Below are 20,595 nucleotides of genomic sequence, written 5' to 3'. Positions count from 1 at the left end.
AGTCAGTGAGGGAGCCTGGCACTAAGGGGTCTCCAAAGAGGACAAGGCGGCCTCCTCGGAGGCTGAGAGAGGCTCCGAGAGGCCATGGGCTGTCCAGGTTCTCCCGGGTCGAGGCTGCCAGAAGTTACCCCGCAGATGTCAAGGCACCGGGGAGCAGAATCTAGACACAGCGCTCCCCAGAAGCCCGGGCGCTGGCTGCCCCTCCGGCCGTGCAGCCCACTTGGAAGAAGCCTGCGGTGTGGCTAAGGGGTTGGGGGGACCCGTCGCAGCCACAGCGGAGTTTGGGGACGCTCAGTTCTTGACCCACCCTCCCCTGTATTTTGGCCTTATTTCCCCAACAGATCTCTTCTCCCCTCAGTTGTCAGGCTAAATATTTTGGCTTGGCGGGGGAGGGGCGGAGAGAACTGAGAGATCCCTGTGAACCAATCTGTTTCGGCGGGGGGCAGGGAGGGCAGGAGTTGGGCGCGGGCTGGGCGCGGCCCCTGCGTGCCCGCCCTGGGAGAGACCGCAGCCAGCGCGGTCAGCCAGCGCTGGGGGGCCGCGGGCCCAGAAGGATCCAGGGAGACTCTCCCTGTGGAGTCTCATGCTGCCCTTCTTGGGAGCGTCCCCAGCCTTCTGCTCCGCCCTCAGGGTTGGCCGGCCTCTTGGCTTGCCTTTTGCTCAGAACCCTGTGTCATTTTCTGCCTCTGGAGGCCCGAGACTCCACCCGTCACTGTCTGCATCTCTGTCCCCATCTCTGTCTCCACTTGCCTGTCACTATCTTTGTGTCTCTGTGACTCTCATTTCTTGTTTTCTGTCTCCTGCTGTGTGGGATTCCTTGCCTCTGCCCCTGCCCCCTCCGTCTCCTATCTGAACCCTGGTCTCTGTGTCCCTTAGGGCTTGTCAAACTCTTCTCCCCAGAGCCACCAGAAGAGCTGGGACTGGACACAAGCCAGGACTGGGACAATGGCAGTACCTGGTCTGTGGCCCTGGGGAGCATGCCTGCCTGCGATCGTCCTCTCCTTGGGACTTGGCCTGGATGCACTAGAGGGTGAGTCCCCAGAACTGGCTCCCAGACCCCTACCTCTCTCCCAGCCAACTGGGAAGCCAGACATCTGGGCTTGCAGCCACGGAACATCCACTTACTCTGCACTGGACCATGGAGGCTGCGGTTAGCTCTCAGGAGAACCGCCCAGCAGGAGAAGCAGTGAGTTCCCCGCATAAAGGTGTTTTTCCCTCAGCTCCCTCAGAGGGGAAAAGGGCTTCAAAACGGGGACGAATAGATATCTTCCATCCCTACTAGTGAAACTGCAATCCCAGTAAAGCTTGCCTGAAAACCAAAATGAGGCTGTGAGTGTTAGAAGTCATCTCTGGGGCCACAGAATGGGAAGAAGCAGGGTGGGACAGGGAGCTGAGGACCAGGCACCATGAAGTAATGGAGGCAAATGCTGCAGACAGAAGACTGCGCTCAGGGGACTAAGGGTGACGCTAGACTGCGTCCTGAGCCGGCCTCCAGGGCCCTGTCCTGTGGTCCTGTGTGTCCCCCCTCCTTAGGGTCCAATCACTACGGGGTGGAAGGCTGGTTCTGGGGGAAACTGCTTTTCCTCAACTGCTTTTCACAGGGCCTGTCCCCCAGGCTAGATACTGCCCATGATTAGGTTTTAGAGAGTATGGCGGTGAGGCCAGGTAGGGTGGCTCATGCCTGTAATCCCAGCACTTTGGGAGGCCGAGGCAGGTGGATCACGTGGTCAGGAATTCAAGACAGCCTAGCCAAGATAGTGAAACCCCATCTCTACTAAAAATACAAAAAAAAAGAAAAAATAGCCGGGTGTGGTGGCAGGCACCTGTACTCCCAGCTACTCAGGAGGCTGAGGCAGAGAATTGCTTGAAATCACACCACTGCACTCCAGCCTGGGCAACAGAGCAAGACTCTACCTCAAAAAAAAAAGAGAGAGAGATGGAGAGTACGGGGGTGGAGGGGTGGGGGGAACTATACAGACTAAATGACCGTCATGGAGGTACTGGGGGGCCTGATGGAAAGATGAAAAAGAGCTGAGGGTGGAAGCTTCAAAAAGGGAAGGATTAAGGGGTATCCCCTTCCTCAGTCCCACCATTCCCCTCCAGACTGAACCAGCTCAGGAATCCAGCACTTGGTGCCTGCCTGAGGGATCCTGTGATGCCCCTCAGACTGGGGGCTTCCAGAGGCAGGGGAGTCTCCCCTTCTTATGGAGACAGGAGAGCAACAAAATGGGCTGGGTAGGAGGTCCCCTGAAGGGTGCCAGTCACTGAGCCTCTGTATGTAAGGCACAGCACCACTCCCCTAGCCACTGAACCCCCTCCTGTCCTGCACAGCAGATGCCAGCTGGGAGTGTGGTTGTCAGGACAAGAGCACATCCTTGGAGGGGTTCGTATTTGTTCAGGGGACCCAGATGTTCCATTCCCAGTGCAGCTCTGCACAGAGCCGGGTCCTGAGGGAAGGCAGGGGTTAATCTGTGAAGGTTTTAGATTTGTTTTTCCAAATGACTCCCATCAGGGGAGCCCTGGAGAGGCAGGGGCATGATGGGAAGTGGGCGCCTGAGAGAACCCCCATCTGCCTCACAGAGCCTGATTGGCTTTCGCCTGGAAGGGATAGAAGTGTTTTCTCATTCTCTCTCCCTCTATTTTGTGTGTGTACCTGCGTGGGCTCAGACACACACACACACACACACACACACACACACACACACACACAGCTGCTGGGCAGAGCCAAGCTCAGGACTATTAATGACAACAGGGAGAAGATGTGAAGTCACCCCCAGGGAGCCAGCCTGGCCTGCCCACCTCTCTTAACAAACTATCAGGAACCGGGCCTCGTGCTGTGTGGTGTTTGTGATAACCCGGAGGGCTCGGCGGGAAGGGAAGTAGAGGCTGGAGACATTAGCAGGAGCTGAATGTCAGGCTGAAACATTCAGACTTGAATCTTCTGCAGTGGGGAGTCATAGAAGGTCCTCTCGGGAGCAAGTGAGTCCAGGCATCCAGCCCCCTTAGGGGGCTGGGGAGAAAAAGGGAATGGGGCTTGGGCCCTGGTGAAGAAGCCACACACCCACGTCCCCAAGGAAGGAGCAGACTTGGGAATCCAGACATCCATTGTCCACGGTTCCTGGGTTCCCAGTGGTTCCAGCCCTGGACTGGGCACAACTGGGGGAATGCAGAGCTGACCGACAAGGGTCCCACCCTCTTTGCAGGGGATGACAGAGATGTACACAACAATTTTGGAGCAATGCCCTCAGGTAATCTGGTGTTGGCGCTGAACTAAGGGTAGCTGAGCCTGAAGGGGAAGTGACTAACTTGGGGCCAGAGGGTCAGGGAAGATTTGCAGGACAAGGCCTGAAGGCCCCTTCTGAGCCTGGAGGCATAAGTAAGGGATGGTTCATCTACACCCTGCAGTGTCAGGCTGAGGAACTGAAACTTGATTCTTTAGCAATGGGGAGCTCTAGAATGTTCCTTCATGAGTAATCAAATTCAGGGAACAGGCATCTAACTCCCTTAGGACTGAGAGAGACATGGGATCTATGAAGCTCAGACCACTGCTCTCATTCACTCATTCATCAAATATTTATTGAGTGCCAATTTTGTGCCAGTCACTATACCAGCCACTAGGGTACAACATGAATTATACAAATATCCCTGCCCTTATGGCGCTTACAATAAACAAAATAAATGTATTTATATAAATAAATACATATCTATATTAATATATAAATTATATTTTAGCCAGTGTTAAAAATAAATATATGGTCAGGCATGATGGCTGATACCTGTAATCCCAGCACTTTGGGAGGCCAAGGCAGAGGGATTACTTGAGGAGGCCAGGGGTCAAGGGTGCAGCAAACTGTGATCCTGCCATAGTACACAACAATTTTGTAAGAGTGAAACTCTATCTCAAAATATTACACACACACAAATACATTAGTCAGTGTTAAGAATTATAGAGAAAACTCAAGCAGAAGGGGGAGTAGAGAGTGCCACAATTTTATTTTATTTTATTTAGTTTATTATTATTATTTTAGACACTGAGTCTCACTCTGTCGCCCAGGCTGGAGTGCAGTGGTGTGATCACGGCTCACTGCAGCCTTGACTTCCTGGGCTCAAGCAATCCTCCCATCTTAACCTCCTGAGTACCTGAGACTATAGACATGTACCACCACACCTGGCTAATTTTTGTATATTTTTGTAGAGAGGGGGGTTTCACCATGTTGGCCAAGCTGGTCTCGAACTCCTGGGCTCAAGCAGTCTTCCCATCTCAGCCTCCCAAAGTGCTGGGCTTACAGACGTAAAAAGTCAGTTTTAAATAGGATGGTCAGGCCGGGCGTGGTGGCTCATGCCTATAATCCCAGAACTTTGGGAGGCTGAGGTGGGTGGATCATTTGAGGTCAGGAGTTTGAGGCCACCCGGGTCTCGTCTCTACTAAAAACACAAAAACATGGTAAAACCTTGTCTCTACTAAAAATGCGAAAATTAGCTAGGCGTGCTGGTGGGCACCTGTAATCCCAGCTAGTCTGGAGGCTGAAGGAGGAGAATAGCTCAAACCTGGGAGATGGAGGCTGTAGTGAGCTGAGATTGTGCCACTGCACTCCAACCTGGGCAACAGGGTGAGACTCCATCACAGACAAACAAACAAACAAACAAACAAATAAAGTCAGATGGTGAGAGAAGGCCTCATTGAGAAAGGGACATTTGGCCAGACTTAAGGAGGTGAGCAAGCCATGTAGAGGGAGGAGGGTTCTGGCCGGAAGGAATAGGACAAAGACCCCAAGGTGGGAGCTTGGCTGGCTTGTTTAAAGGATAGCGAAGAAGTCAGTGAGGCTGAAGAAGATAAAGAGGATGAAGTCAGAGGGGTTACAGGAGCTGAAATCAGACAGGGCCCTGTAGGCCGTGGTAAGATCAAGAGAGATGGAAGTCACGGGGTCATAAGCAGAGGAGAAGCATGAGCCATCTGTGTTTTGAGATCACTCTGGCTGCAGTGCGGAGAATGGTCCATAGAGGGACAAGGGAGGCATTGGGGAGACAGTCTGGGAGGCTATTACTGTGAATCCAAGGGAAGATGATGATGATGGTGGAAGCTGTGAAGGTGTTCACAAGTAGTTCAGATTCTGTGTGTGTGTGTGTGTGTGTATTTTTATTTTTATTTTTTGAGATGGAAGACAGAGTCTTGCTCTGTCACCCAGGCTGGAGTGCAATGGCACGATCTCAGCTCACTACAACCTCCACCTCCCAGGTTCAAGTGATTCTCCTGCCTCAGCCACCTGAGTAGCTGGGACTACAGACGCGCACCACCACACCCAGCTAATTTTTCTATTATTAGTAGAGACAGGGTTTTACCATGTTGGCCAGGCTGGTCTCAAACTTCTGACCTTATGATCTGCCCGCCTTGGCCTCCCAAAGTGCTGGGATTACAGGGGTGGGCCACCATGCCCTGCCATTTCTGGATACATTTTAAAGATAAACCCACAGGATGCAGAAGGTGAAAAAGAAAGGCATTAAGGATGACTTTAAGTTGGGAGCCGGACTGCAGGAATGTTGCTTTTAACTAAGAAGGGGAAATGGGCTTGGGAGAGATCAGGAGTTCATTTCTGCCTGTGTGGCTCATCTGGTAGAGACCCCGAAGGCTGCAGGTGAGCCCTCCAAGGCCCAGGGCAGAGGCCACCCCACACCCAGAGAAGAGCCGGGCTCCTCACTCATTGTCCTACTGCCAGCGTGCTCCCCTCCAAAGCTGCCGGAGCTGGATGGGGAGCTTGGCCTAGGCTGTACTCACTGCTGAGTGCCATGTGTGCCCACAGTTTGCCCCAGCCTGGACATTCGCTCAGAGGCAGCAGAGCTTCGTCGGCTGGAGAACTGCAGCATGGTGGAGGGCCACCTGCAGATCCTGCTCATGTTCACAGCCACCGGGGACGACTTCCGCGGCCTCAGCTTCCCTCGCCTCACCCAGGTCACCGACTACCTGCTGCTCTTCCGTGTCTACGGACTGGAGAGCCTGCGCGACCTCTTCCCCAACCTAGCCGTCATCCGCGGGACGCGCCTCTTCCTGGGCTATGCCCTGGTCATCTTTGAGATGCCGCATCTGCGTGACGTGGGACTGCCTGCGCTTGGGGCCGTGCTGCGTGGGGCTGTGCGTGTGGAGAAGAACCAGGAGCTCTGCCACCTCTCCACCATTGACTGGGGATTGCTGCAGCCGGTACCTGGCGCCAACCACATCGTGGGCAACAAGCTGGGCGAGGAGTGTGCTGACGTGTGCCCTGGTGTGCTGGGTGCTGCTGGCGAGCCCTGCGCCAAGACCACCTTCAGTGGGCACACTGACTACAGATGCTGGACCTCCAGCCACTGCCAGAGAGGTGGGCACTGGCATACAGTGTTGACTGTAGGGATCAGAAAGAGCAGGGGCTTGTGGGGCTGGGTGGCCACAGAGTGGTATCGGTCAGTACTTTCAGCTGCCACTGTTTTTTAATCCTCACTCTTCCTATAAGGCAGGTAAGGAAACTAAGGCTCAGAAAAGTTAGATAACCAATGTGGCATAAGACAGCCAAGAGGAAGGCTCAAGACGGCATCATGGAGTAGGTGAAGGACAGGTTCAATGTAGGCTTGGGGGAAAAAGAGTAGGCACAAACAGAGAGGAGGCAGCACAAGAAGCAGTGTGGGGCAGTGGCTAAATGCAAAGCCAGAGGGCCTGGGTTCAAGTCTCGCCTCTACCACCTACCGGCTGTATTCACCTAGCCTCTCTGTGGCAGTTTCCTGAGCTGTAAAAAGGATCACTGGGTGGCATGAGGAATGAGTTCTTCTACAAACGTCAGAGCAGCACCCGCGTCAGGGTAGCAGTTCTGTTCCTAATCAGAGTGGCCGCAGCCTAGTGATCCAGGGTCAGCTGGCAGTACTGTAACGGGAGGGTGAGGTTGGGGGTGAGCGGGAGAAGAAAGGAGGAGGCGATCGATGAAGAACTGAGCAGGTGAGAGCAAAGATGTGAGGTGGGACCTTTAGGACGATGCTTGATGCTCGGAGAGGAAAGAGGCAGTAGAGAAAGGGGGAAGGAGAAAACAGAGGGATGGCCGGAGGAAGAGGAAGTGCAAAGTTATAGAAAAGGCGAGGAAGACCTTTCAGAGGTGGGGAGCAGATCTGGGGTCTCCCAACCTGGGGGTCTTTTACTCTCAGCTCCTGGAGGTCAGCTCCTCTCACCCCCAGTGCCTCAGCAGCAGGGCAGGTGGGAGAGTAACCAGATCCCCGCTGTAGCGGCTGCGCCCCACCTCCCTGATGCCTCCCTGTTGGCTGTAAACAGCTGCTGGCATCCTCTCCTGTACAGTGTCAACACGACCTGGCTGACCTTCGCCCCATAGATTGTTCCCACAGCCAGCCAGCTGCCACTATGCAGTTTCTAGGCAATTGGACCCCCAACCCCAAACCCTCCTACTGCTGCTTGGAGCCACTTCTTGTCCAGGGCAGGAAACTGAACTGGGAGGCGGTACACGCAGAAGCAGGGGTAAAACGACGGATATCAGCCCCTCCCTGCACACAGTCTCAGGCCCCTGGGCCTAGCTGCTCAGGAGAGGCTGGCTGGCTCACTATGGCACTATGCCCAGCCATGATCTGGGCACCACGCCTAGACAGGACAGACAGAACAGCAGTCTGGAGAGCAACAACCCTGATGGACAAGGTCACTGCTCTGTCCTGAGCTCTGACACCGCCGACTAGGCACTGTGGGAGGTGGGGAGCCACAGACAGGGCCACAGGCCTTGTCCTTAAGAATCCTGTCAGAGGGAAACAGAGTCAGCAGCCAGTGTCATCTGAATGGAAGGGACCTGGGTGCAGATTGAGTATCATCCCAAGAGAAATGGGGTGGGGCCAGCATTGGAAGGGCAGCCATGACTGAGGGGGCATGGCCAAGGTCTAACACACCACTCTGCCCACAGTGTGCCCCTGCCCCCATGGGCTGGCTTGCACAGCAAGGGGTGAGTGCTGCCACACCGAATGCCTGGGGGGCTGCAGCCGGCCAGAAGACCCTCGTGCCTGTGTAGCTTGCCGTCACCTCTACTTTCAGGGTGCCTGCCTGTGGGCCTGCCCTCCAGGCACCTACCAGTATGAGTCCTGGCGCTGTGTCACAGCTGAGCACTGTGCCAGCCTGCGCTCTGTGCCCGGCCGCGCCTCCACCTTCGGCATACACCAGGGCAGTTGCCTGGCCCAGTGCCCTTCTGGCTTCACCCGTAATAGCAGCAGGTGAGTGTAGGGAGGGTGGGGGGGGCACCCTGGGAGCAGTGAGGAGGCCTGAGGAGGCCCAGGCTGGTCCAAGGCTCAGGACATCTACTTGCTCCTGCTAGCATATTCTGCCACAAATGCGAGGGGCTGTGCCCTAAAGAGTGCAAGGTAGGCACCAAGACCATCGACTCCATCCAGGCGGCACAGGATCTGGTGGACTGCACACATGTGGAGGGAAGCCTCATCCTCAACCTTCGCCAGGGCTGTCAGTACCTACTCTGGGGTCACACCCCTCCTCCTGGCCATGCCCTTCCTCCCAGGCACACCCTTACAATGGGCCCAACTAAGCCCCACTTTCCATCATCCTGGGTTCCAGCCCTGAGGGCCTACCCCCACCTCCCCATTCAGCCCCCTTGCCCCACAGACCCATCACCTTCCCTGCTCCTGCTCCAGCCCCGTCTTCCCCATCCCTAGACAACCTGGAGCCGCAGCTGCAGCACAGCCTGGGGCTGGTAGAGACCATTACTGGCTTCCTCAAAATCAAGCACTCCTTTGCCCTCGTGTCCCTGGGCTTTTTCAAGAACCTCAAGCTAATCCGAGGAGACGCCATGGTAGATGGGTAAGGGTCAGGCCTCTGGCCAGCTCCTTCCATTACACCCCTTCCTCCAACACTCGCAGAACAGTGGTGAAGAGAATGGGCTCTGGAACCGATTTTTCTACTCACTAGCCATGTGGCTCTGAGTAGGTTACTTACATTCTCTGGTCTTCAGTTTTCTCATCTGTAAAATGGGGCTAATATAACATTACTTACTTTGTAGGGCTGTTTCAAATATTACTCAAGTTGTTATGTGTAAAGCACATCAAACAATGCCAGGAACACAGTGTATACAATATAAATTAGTCATAGATAACGCTATAAAGGTTGGCTACAATTGTTATCATCTGGTTCTGTCAGCTGCAGAGCAAGACTGTCTGGGTTTAAAACCCATTCCTAGCACCTGCCAGTCAAGGCCTACCTATAATGTAGGCAGGATTTTTCAAAATAAAAAGAATGTTCTAAATTACCATCCAGGCTGGGCACGGTGGCTCACGCCTGTAATCCCAGCACTTTGGGAGGCCAAGGCAGGAGGATCCCATGTGGTCAGGAGTTTGAGACCAGCCTGGCCAACATGGAGAAATCCCGTCTCTACTAAAAATACAAAAATTAGCCAGGTGTGCTGGTGGGCACCTGTAGTCCCAGCTACTCAGGAGGCTGAGGCAGGAGAATCGCTTGAACCTGGGAGACAGAGGTTACAATGAGCTGAGATCGCGCCACTGCACTCCAGCCTGGGCGACAGAGGGGGACGCCGTCACAAAAAATAAACAAATAACCATCCAGGCCAGATGCAGTAGTTCACACCTGTAATCCTAGCACTTTGGCAGGCCAAGGCAGGAGGATCACTTGAGCCCAGGAGTTAGAGACCAGCCTGAGCAACATGGTGAACCCTGTCTCTACAAAAAATACAAAATTAGCCAACCATGATGGCAGGTGCCTGTAGTCCTCAGCTACTCAGGAGGATGAGGCAGGGTCAAGGGGGCAGTGGGCCGCAATTGTGCCACTGGGTGACAGACTGAGGAAAAAAAAAAAATTACCATCCAGTCTAGTGTCTCCCTGTGGCTTCTCATGTCTCCAGACACATTGTGTGTGCCCAGGGGTGTCCACACCCCAGCTGGAGAGGAATGGCCCAGGCTGAGTACCACTCCTCCTTGTGTTTCCAAAGCCTTCGGAGTCTGGAACATAGCAGGTGCTCAGTTTAAAGAGAGTCAAGGGTTAGCTGGATGTGGTGGCTCAAGCTTGTAATCCTAGCACTTTGGGAGGCAGAGGCAGGCGGATCACGAGGTCAGGAGTTCAAGACCAGCCTGTCCAATATGGTGAAACCCCATTTCTACTAAAAAATACAGAAATTAGCCAGGCATGGTGGCACATGCCTGTAGTCCCAGCTACTCGGGAGGCTGAGGCAGGAGAATCGCTTGAACCAGGAGGTGGAGGTTGCAGCGAGCCCAGATCGTGCCACTGCACTCCAGCTTGGGTGACAGAGTGAGACTCCTTCTCAGAAAAAAAAGACAATCGAGGGATGGGGGCAGGGAAGCTGCAGTCCCCATTTCACTAATTAGGAAAACCAAAAGAGGGGGTGACTTGGCAGACATCACACTCCTGGTCATGGCACAGAGTGGGTGTGCACGAATGCCCCCAGTGTGCTGGGTGTGAGCCGGCCACTGAGTGCCCTCCTCCCTGGGCCCAGCAAAACCCCACCAGGAGGAACCCATAAGCCACCCCCTTCCCACCCCCTACACCCACCTCCCCGCAGAGCAAGGTCCCCTGGCCTCCCCCAGGAACTACACTCTCTATGTGCTGGACAACCAGAACCTACAGCAGCTAGGGTCCTGGGTGGCCGCCGGCCTCACCATCCCCGTGGGCAAGATCTACTTCGCCTTCAACCCGCGCCTCTGCTTGGAGCACATCTACCGACTGGAGGAGGTGACGGGCACGCGAGGTCGGCAGAACAAGGCTGAGATCAACCCCCGCACCAACGGAGACCGCGCCGCCTGTGAGACCCCAACCCCAGAGCGGTGGACTCGAGGCCACACACTAGACACGTGCACCCGGGGGGAAGCGTGCTCGAGGCGGGCAGTCTGAGAAGTTCTCTTCAGAGATCTCCCTGGGAATGGGATGCCGTGGGGTCGGGGTGGGCGCTCAAGCAGCTGGCAGGAGTGGTTGAGAGCAGGCCCCTCGCCCCACCCAGGCCAGACTCGCACCCTGCGCTTCGTGTCCAACGTGACGGAGGCAGACCGCATCCTGCTACGCTGGGAGCGCTACGAGCCACTGGAGGCCCGCGACCTGCTCAGCTTCATAGTGTACTACAAGGAGTCGTGAGTGCCGGGGGCGGGGCCGGAGCGGGGACGGGTCGGAACGAGAGGATGCCTATTTCTTCGGGACCACAGACTGGTAGTTGAGGGAGGGGCTCAGCGAGGCTATGAAGACCCGGGAAGACAGGACCCCCAAGTTGTATTCCGTGGTAGGGCCCACTTCTGGCTCTCTCCCCTCACCTTCTTCATGCCTCCGTGCCTCGGTTTCCCCTCACCAAGTGAAATGGAGAGGACAGGGCTTCTGAGAGCCCAGGAGAGCCATCCTGCTGACAAGGCTTGGATAATTCAACTTCACTTCACTATGCTAATGTTCTCCACTGACCACATGCTCCTGCCCCCAAAGCAGCGGTTTGGGGAGCGCCCACTAATTTGGCCAGTTTTATGAGCAGCTCTGCCAGCATTTCATTTAAGCCTTAGGAAGGGAGGGAGCAGAGATCTCCTGATCTCTTTTCTTTGGAGAGAGTCAACTGACCCTAGCAGTAGGGATAGTGGTTAGATCACAGGAAGGACTTCTCCAACAACATGGCTAGGAATCAAAAGGAGACATCCTTAGAGGAGGGAAATGGATTCGGATGCAGGCCGGGAGGGCAGGAGTGAGGAGCATTCTCTCTCTCTCTGGTAGATATTATAGAAGATGGGGGCGGCCTGGCTTGGAAGCATTTCCTGTGAATTAAAATGGAGAAGACTTAGCTGACCATTGGCTCAGGGTCTGGCCTGGGAAGAGAGAGGAAGTCAGTGGTAGGAAACCCACTCAAATGGTCAGTTGCTCTCCCCCGCCTCAGTGGTAGGTGAAAGTCTCTAGCATAGGCAGCTGGAGAGTTTGTTAAATACAGATTCCTGGGCCACACCCCCACTGATTCTGATTCAGTTAATCCTGAGCAGGGCCCAAAAATCTGCATGTCTAATAAGCTCCTAGGAGATGCTGAAGCTGGTGGTTCATGGACTGTACTCTAAGGAGCGCAGGCATGACTGCAAGGTGAATCTTCCCCAGGGCCCCAGCTTGTTCAGCCTGTGACCTGCACAACTATACACAGCCATCTCTGGGCTCAAAGGGCAGAGAACCTTGGGGTTCCTTCAAGCAGCTTCCCTAACATCACTGCCATGCAGCATGGCCGCAGCTACACACACTGCCGACCCCGCCCAATCCTGACTCCAAACAGACCTAGACCTGCTCAGTGTCATGCCTCACAGGACACCTGCTCCCATGACACCCACTATGAGCCCCGCACTCACAACCGGCTGCTTCTGGACTATCCTGCATATAGGTCCCAACAAAGGCAGGCACTCCCAGCGAGGCCACAAGGTCGCCCACTGCCACCCAATTTGGTCTCCCTCAAGTTTTGTCCCTGGCTCGACATGAATTCCACCACCCACTTCCCCATCCAAAGAAACAAATGCTATTAACTTCAATGTGATGTTCCATTGTCTCCCATGCTATCGCCCATGCGGGCCCACTTTCATCTCCCCCAGTGAGCCCTCTACTACCCCTAAAGCCAGTGATTCTTCCCTAAGCCCTGCCCCCAAACTGGCCTTCAGAAAGCCAGCACTAGCAGCCTCTGGCCCCAGTTAATTTCCCTGTGGCAGTGGGTCTTGGCCTTTTAGGCTCATGGACATGTGTGAGAAGCTGCTGAAAGCTCGGAACCCTCTCTCTAGAAAAACACACATGCACAAAACTTTGCCTATCGTTCGGGAGGCTCATAAACCTCCGAAGTCGATTCAAGTGCCTAGATGAAGACACTGCGAAGGGAGCAGTCTCCTGGTCCTGGTTCCAGGCAATTACACTTAGGGGGATTAGAATAACCTCATTGCTTGCTGTTTCTAGGAAAAGGGACTCTTTCACATCCATTTTCTTATTTTATTTATGCAATGCAAGATTTTTGGAATACTCATTGAAACTAGAGCTCAATATTCCCGGCTAGGGATGAGGAAATATATCATTACAAATTTCACTGATGACACAGATATCACAGGGTCCCCCACAGGTCTAACAGGTGGCTGGAGTCATGGCTTTGCCCTCATACGTACTGGAAGGACAATGACAGTCCTGGAGTGATTGTGGGGGCAGTGCCAGAACTTGTGGGTGGGGTTGAACGACCCCTCCACTCTGGGGATGGGTGTTCAGCCCATTCCAGAATGCCACAGAGCACGTGGGTCCAGATGCCTGTGGAACCCAGAGCTGGAACCTGCTGGATGTGGAGCTGCCCCTAAGCCGCACCCAGGAGCCAGGGGTGACCCTAGGCCCCCTCAAGCCCTGGACACAGTACGCAGTGTTTGTGAGGGCCATCACGCTGACCATTGCTGAGGACAGCCCCCATCAAGGAGCCCAGAGTCCCATCGTCTATCTCAGAACGCTGCCTGCAGGTAGGCGTTTGGAGGGTGCAAGAGTCAGACGCCTGCATCCATAAGAACAGGGGAACACAGGCACCAGAAATAGAGAAGCCAGGACACTGAACGCCTGATCCACAGAGGCTGGGAGACCAGATGCTTGAGTCCTATAAAGAAGAAGGGGCATTTGCCTAGGTCCTTTCGGGGCTGGGGTTGGGACAGTGCAGGGTTAATAGCTGAGCGAACTGAAGGGCCTGTGGCAAATAATGGGAGGACAGAAATGCTGAGTTCTAGGAAGGTGGGGTTGAGGATTACCTATTCTTCAAGAGTAGAGGGCTTTTGGACCCCAGAGAGAGGGGCTCATTACTAGACAGTATTCAGAAGGAAGACCCGCAACCCCTGATTGCATCCTCCTGTCACTCCTAGCTCCCACGGTGCCCCAAGACGTCATCTCCACATCTAACTCCTCCTCCCACCTCCTGGTGCGCTGGAAGCCACCGACCCAGCGCAATGGAAACCTCACCTACTACCTGGTGCTGTGGCAGCGGCTGGCAGAGGACAGCGACCTCTACCTCAATGACTACTGCCACCGCGGTGCGCAGGGACCATGAGCAGGCCAGCCGCGGGGCGGGTGGGGAAGTGGGGATGGAGGCGCAGGGCCGGGGCAGGTGGGGAGATCGGGGGAGGGTAGACAGCCTGTCTTACTCGTGTCTTCCCGCCGCGGTGCCAGGCTTGCGGCTGCCCACCAGCAACAACGACCCGCGCTTCGACCGCGAAGACGGGGATCCTGAGGACGAGATGGAGTCCGGCTGCTGCCCTTGCCAGCACCCACCTCCTGGTCAGGTTCTACCCCCTCTGGAGGCACAAGAGGCCTCGTTCCAGAAGAAGTTTGAAAACTTTCTGCACAATGCGATCACCATCCCCAAGTGCGAAGAGCGCGTGGCCTGGGCGGGTCTGATGGGTGGGGCCTGCTAGGGTTGGGCCTTGCGGGAAGGGTGGGGTTTGTGGGCGGGGACTCCCTTGTGTGGGCGGGGCCAAAGTTGTGGGTGGATTTGAAGGCGGTGCGCGCTGCAGAGGGCACAGGGATGCATCAGGACAGGCCTGATAGGGCTATTCCTGGCCTCCCCAGATCCCCTTGGAAGGTGACGTCCATCAACAAGAGCCCCCAAAGGTGAGCAGGGCTGGGGCCGGTGCTCAAGGCCGTGGCTCCTGGGGCTGGGCCTTGGCTCTGACTCGCTCTCCCCAGGGACTCAGGGCGGCACCGCCGGGCAGCTGGGCCCCTCCGGCTGGAGGGCAACAGCTCAGATTTCGGGATCCAAGAGGACAAGGTGCCCCGTGAGCGAGCGGTGCTGAGCGGCCTGCGCCACTTCACGGAATACCGAATAGACATCCATGCCTGCAACCACGCGGCGCAGACCGTGGGCTGCAGCGCCGCCACCTTCGTCTTCGCGCGCACCATGCCCCACAGTAGGTGACCCACACACACCTTCTACCCCCATCACCGACCCCAAAGACCCTGTGCAAGCCTTTGGGGTTTGACCTTCTGCTATCCCCAGACCCTAGCTTTGCTCACCCTTCTCATTTCCCATAATCCCAAAGTTTCCCCCACCTCCCAGCTTAGTCCAGTTTAGCTTGGGTTTGAACATAAGGTGAGAGGAACCGCTTTGGGCCCCGCTGCTGGATGCCCCCTCCCGCAGGAGAGGCTGATGCTATTCCAGGAAAGGTGGCCTGGGAGGCCTCCAGCAAGAGCAGTGTCCTCCTGCGCTGGTTCGAGCCACCAGACCCCAACGGACTCATCCTCAAGTACGAAATCAAGTACCGCCGCTCGGGAGAGGTAGGTGCCCATGGGACCCCCATCCCGGCCCCGTTTTATGCCTGCATCCCCTTCCCAGCCAGCTGTTCTGCGTTACTCTCAGGAGGCCACAGTGCTGTGTGTGTCCCGTCTTCGATATGCAAAGTTTGGGGGAGTCCACCTGGCCCTGCTGCCCCCTGGAAACTACTCTGCCAGGGTTCGGGCAACCTCACTGGCTGGCAATGGCTCTTGGACAGACAGCATTGCCTTCTACATCCCTGGCCCAGGTATACACAGCCTCAGTCCCAGACCTGTATCACCGAAGAGCCCCACCTGGTCCCCAGCCCAGCATGGCCCCTCCCCCACATCCCTCCCCATCCTTACCTCTGGGCATGGAAAAAGAAGCATGGCCTTCCCTCTAACTTCTACATCTTTGACTCTGCCCTCTGCTGCCCTCTGACCGCCAGAGGAGGAGGACGCTGGGGGGCTGCACGTCCTCCTCACTGCCACCCCCGTGGGGCTCATGCTGCTCATCGTTCTTGCTGCCCTTGGTTTCTTCTATGGCAAGAAGAGGTGATGACAAGTCCCACCCACCCTCACCCCCTTTTCTCCCGGAGCCCTCATCATAAGGTCTGTGCAGTCAAAGGGAGGTAGATAAGTCAGCAGAAAGACGGGTCTTCCATACAGGCCATAACTCTTCCCCTGGGGTTGCACAGAGGAAACATACCCCTCAGCTAGGGTGACCAACTCATCCTGGTTAGCCTGGGACTTTCCTGGTTTTATCAGTAAAAGTTCTGCATCCTGGGAAACCCCTCAGTCCAGCCACACTAGGATTGTTGGTCACCACACTCTCAGCCCAAGCTGAGAAATAATAAAGCTGGTCCCTTATTAGGAGGAGGGGGAAGGAGGCCTGGGGATGTGTTCCAGAATGCCGGATGTCAGATCCTTCCAGGGCTGACTGCAGGAGAAACATGGGCCTGTACCTTGATTAGCTGGGCTATAGGGACTAGCTGAGGGGGCGGAAGCCCCTCTACTCTTGTGTCCTCCCTATTCCCTGACAAATCCCAGGAATAGGGCCAAGGCCAGCTTGGAGGGTACTTAGGGCTCCCCAGGAGTCACCCTGACCGAGGTCGGGGGTGTGGTCAGTAGCGTCCCTCCTCCTTGAAATGTCTTTCTTCCTTCTTCTGATGTTGCTCATTCCTTCCTAAGAACCCTTTCAGCCTGACCCCCTCACCTCCTGTTGCAGAAACAGAACCCTGTATGCTTCTGTGAATCCGGAGTACTTCAGCGCCTCCAATAGTAGGTCTGGGAGTGGGTGGACAGGTGGTGTAGGAAAGGGAGATAGGAGAGGAGGAGAGGCAGACTTCCAGGAGACCTTCTTGCAGAAGGTAGCCTTGGGACCAGAGCCCTTCAGAAGAGGAGAAGATAAGTTGGGGGGGGCAGACAGATAAGAGGTGTGGCAGACAGCAGCATCCTCGCCTTGTGACCCTCCACCTCCTGGCAGTGTACATCCCTGATGAGTGGGAAGTGCCTCGGGAGCAGATCTCGATAATCCGGGAACTGGGCCAGGGCTCTTTTGGGATGGTATATGAGGGGCTGGCACAAGGACTTGAGGCTGGAGAGGAGCCCACGCCCGTGGCCCTGAAGACGGTGAATGAGCTGGCCAGTCCACGGGAACGCATTGAGTTCCTCAAGGAAGCTTCTGTCATGAAGGCCTTCAAGTGTCACCATGTGGTAAGGGGGAACCAGGGGCATTGTCAGGGTCTTAACTAGTGTAAAGGTCATGTGGTAAGAAAGAAAGGGTCAGAGATGAGGTTAGGGCACCATTACGGTCAAGACTTGGAAATGAGGTTAGGGTCCTCATTGGGGTGAAGGTCGTGGTTAGGGTCAGAGTCAAACAGGGTGATAGTAGGGCCGTGGTAGAGTCATGGCTAGGGGGGAGATCAGTCATAGTTAGGGATCAATACTGAGCATCCAGATCATGATCAGGGTCCTGACTGGGCTCAAGGCCAAAGTTGGGCCAAGTTCATGATGGTGATGATCATCAGCTATGATGAAGGTCATGGGTTAGGGTCAGGGGCATTGCTAGGTCAGGAGTCAGGTTATAGCCATGGTTGGGGTTAGGGTCAGGTTTGGGGTCTGAGTCAGACTGTGGCATAGCAGATCAGTCTTTTGGCCAAATGAGTCAAGGGGAGCTAGGGGGTCTCCTAGGCCCTTTGTCTGTCCCAGGTGCGTCTCCTGGGTGTGGTGTCTCAGGGCCAGCCAACTCTGGTGATCATGGAGTTGATGACCCGTGGGGACCTCAAGAGCCATCTTCGATCTTTGCGGCCTGAGGCAGAGGTAGGGACCAGGAAGACCCTGAGCCCAGGGTCTGGGGATTGAGAGAAGAATTGGGCACGGTGTGGGTGGCAGGGGCCAGTTCTGGACAGGAGACCAGCCTCTGGGCTCCTTCCTCACTAGCCCCTAATCTTGTCTCTAGAACAACCCTGGGCTCCCACAGCCAGCATTGAGGGAAATGATCCAGATGGCTGGTGAGATTGCAGATGGCATGGCCTACCTTGCCGCCAACAAGTTTGTGCACCGAGACCTCGCAGCCCGCAACTGCATGGTGTCCCAGGACTTCACCGTCAAGATCGGGGGTACGGAGGGTACCAGGCAGAGGAGGGCAGCCTGGAAAGTAGAGAGACTCCCCTACACGAGGCATCAGGAGACCCACAGCCCTGGCCCTGACAGCCTGTGAGACCTTTGGCAAGTCATGCCCACCCTGGATCTCAGTCTCTCCTCCAAGGGCAGAGGAGTTTGGAGGGGATGAGCTCTGAGGTCTATTGAGCCCCTACTTTCCAGGGTTCTTGGTGACTCTGGAGGGTGAGAAGATTGGGAGAGGTATCCCAGGGGCAGAAGCTAGTGTGTGGCTCTTATGCCCCACACCTCCTCCACCCTCTCCCTCACATTCCAGACTTCGGGATGACTCGGGACGTGTATGAGACAGACTATTACCGCAAGGGTGGGAAGGGGCTGCTGCCCGTGCGCTGGATGGCCCCGGAGTCCCTCAAAGATGGGATCTTCACCACCCACTCGGATGTCTGGTGGGGCCAAGATAGAGCACAGGGCTCCAGGGATGTGGAGGCGGGATCTGGGGAGGGGCCTGGAATACCCTCCTCCCTTGGAGTGCACCGAGCAGCATGAAGGGTGCTGGGCTCAGGCACTCCTGCATGCCCTCCAGGTCCTTCGGCGTGGTACTCTGGGAGATTGTGACCCTGGCTGAACAACCCTACCAGGGCCTGTCCAACGAGCAGGTGCTCAAGTTCGTCATGGATGGTGGGGTCCTGGAGGAGCTGGAAGGCTGTCCCCTTCAGCTGTGAGTCAACTCCCCTCCCCCTTCATCATCACTGCTCTATGTACAACCCTCCCCGACCCGCCCCATGATTCTGGCTCACCTCCTTTGATGCTTCAACATACACTAATCCTCAACCATCAGCCCCACCCGTCCCTGTCCCAAACCCCCACAACTCCCATTTAACCCCCTCCCATTTAATCACTCTCCCAGGCATAATGCCCCACAACCCCCACTTCCACCAACTGACCCTCAGTGCAGGGAGGGTGGGGCTGATGGTTGAGGGAGCCCTGAGTGTGGCAGGGGCTCCAGGATGCCTCTGACCCTGCTCCCCACACCCACCAGGCAGGAGCTGATGAGCCGCTGCTGGCAGCCAAACCCGCGCCTGCGCCCAGCTTTCACGCACATTCTGGACAGCATACAGGAGGAGCTGCAGCCCTCCTTCCGCCACCTCTCTTTCTACTACAGCCCGGAGTGCCGGGGCGGCTGGGGCTCCCTGCCTCCCATGGATGCAGAGCCGGGCTCCTCACCCACCCCAAGAGCAGCTTCCTCAGACTGCAGCCCTCAAAATGGGGGTCCAGGGCACTGAGGGGCACCCCATTCCCTGGCTGACTGGCCTCCCATGGGCAGAGAGGAAGGGACCTGACCTCTGTGGCTGAGATGTCTAGATGTTTGCCCCAAGGCAGACAGGGCAGGGGGTAACCGAGGGTGGGGCAGAGAACAGGAGCAGGGAAGGCTGTAGGGATGGCAGAGTGGTCTCACCATAGGAGTTTCTCAGACTCTGAGTCCCTGGGGGAAAGCAAGCAGGGTCACAGCAGGAGGAGTGGAGATCGGGCCAGGGATGGATGTCCTGGCCTCAGTCAAGGGACCCCACTCAGACTAGGAAAAGGGGCCCTGCCCAGCCTAGAGGTCCTGCCCCTCAGTTTGGAGCCTCCTGTGGACAGGTAGGGGCATCCACACATCTGAAATCAGATGAGCAATCAGAAGCAGGCCTGGGGCGCTCTCCCTGCATGTGTGGGAGGCAGGGTTGGGGGGCCACATGGCCGTCTTGCTTGTCACTGCTTTTCACCTCCCCTCGGCCTCACTGACCAGGTGGTGTGGGGAGAAGCCAGGGGACTGGGGAGTGGTTCCCAGCCTGCCCACCCTCACCTCCTCCTCTCCTCTTGCCCCACCTAGGGCCCCCCAAGCTTGGTGCATCCCTTGGAGGACAGTCACCTCTTCTCCAGTCCCTCCCCTCAATGATTCGACCTGGATGCTTAAGGCTTTAAGAGCCTCATCTTCCTCCCTCCCCTCACCCTCGCCCAGCCCCGCCCCCAGCCCTGCCTCTCATGGGAAGACTGAAGAAGGCACAATAAATGCTGAGGCCTGTTTGTACCCTGGTCCCAGGCAGCCCATTATCCCTCCATCTACATGGTGTTAAACTGGATGAACTTCCTCTCTCCCTCCTCTGGGACTCGAGGTGGTGACCCTAAGGCAGAGACACAGGATAAATACGCTGCTGTCAAACACCACCTCCGTGAGGACCCCAGCAGCCAGGGTTGCCATGGCAGTGAGGCAGGACAATCTTGCTATTATCTCCTGCTCAGGACCACAAGTGGCTGAGCCTGGCAGGGAACCTTTGTGTCTAGCCTCCAAGCAGAACCAGCCAGGCCCCAACACCTCATCTTAATTACAGCCCTTGTTATGTCTGTTATATCGGTCCACTGGGTGGGTATTTTCTGGAGTGTCATAGGACAGACTTTAAGTGGGCAGACATGGGGCAGGGAAGAGGCCCTGATCACCTGTTCGTGCCAGATGCCCCCCCACCCAAGCCAGAGGACACACAGCAGAGCAGGGTCTGTGTGTCTGGCACCCTGTGGTTATCCTGCGGGACCAGAATCTCAGTGTTTGTCCTGCATGTAGAGACGCCATTGAGGCATGTGGACGTCACACAGGAGAGTCAGTTCCAGGCTTTTATGGCAGCGCCGTACGGGCATTGGAAAGGGAAGAGTTGCAAAAGAATGACCTCAAACCTTGGTGAAGAGGGTGGCAGCGGGAG

At 56.0% G+C, this 20,595-nt stretch overlaps 1 protein-coding gene across 1 annotated transcript; it reads left to right on the top strand.

Annotated features, from left to right (window-relative positions):
* Positions 1-486: 486 nt before the first annotated feature.
* On the top strand, positions 487-19,931 carry INSRR (insulin receptor related receptor). The gene is made up of 22 exons (XM_035279211.3): positions 487-1,030; positions 5,799-6,350; positions 7,917-8,220; positions 8,322-8,464; positions 8,674-8,818; positions 10,573-10,787; positions 10,983-11,109; positions 13,229-13,467; positions 13,858-14,025; positions 14,162-14,357; positions 14,561-14,602; positions 14,678-14,898; positions 15,129-15,265; positions 15,348-15,510; positions 15,691-15,796; positions 16,470-16,522; positions 16,728-16,957; positions 17,453-17,563; positions 17,703-17,862; positions 18,180-18,309; positions 18,447-18,581; positions 18,903-19,931. Exons 1-22 carry the CDS (start codon positions 946-948, stop codon positions 19,144-19,146), a joined length of 3,906 nt encoding a protein of 1,301 aa, XP_035135102.2. The 5' UTR covers positions 487-945; the 3' UTR covers positions 19,147-19,931.
* Positions 19,932-20,595: the final 664 nt, after the last annotated feature.

The sequence above is a fragment of the Callithrix jacchus genome, chromosome 18 (assembly GCF_049354715.1).
Source record: "Callithrix jacchus isolate 240 chromosome 18, calJac240_pri, whole genome shotgun sequence".
Classification (NCBI taxonomy): Eukaryota; Metazoa; Chordata; class Mammalia; order Primates; family Cebidae; genus Callithrix; species Callithrix jacchus.
This window is presented reverse-complemented; position numbering and strand designations above follow the sequence as displayed.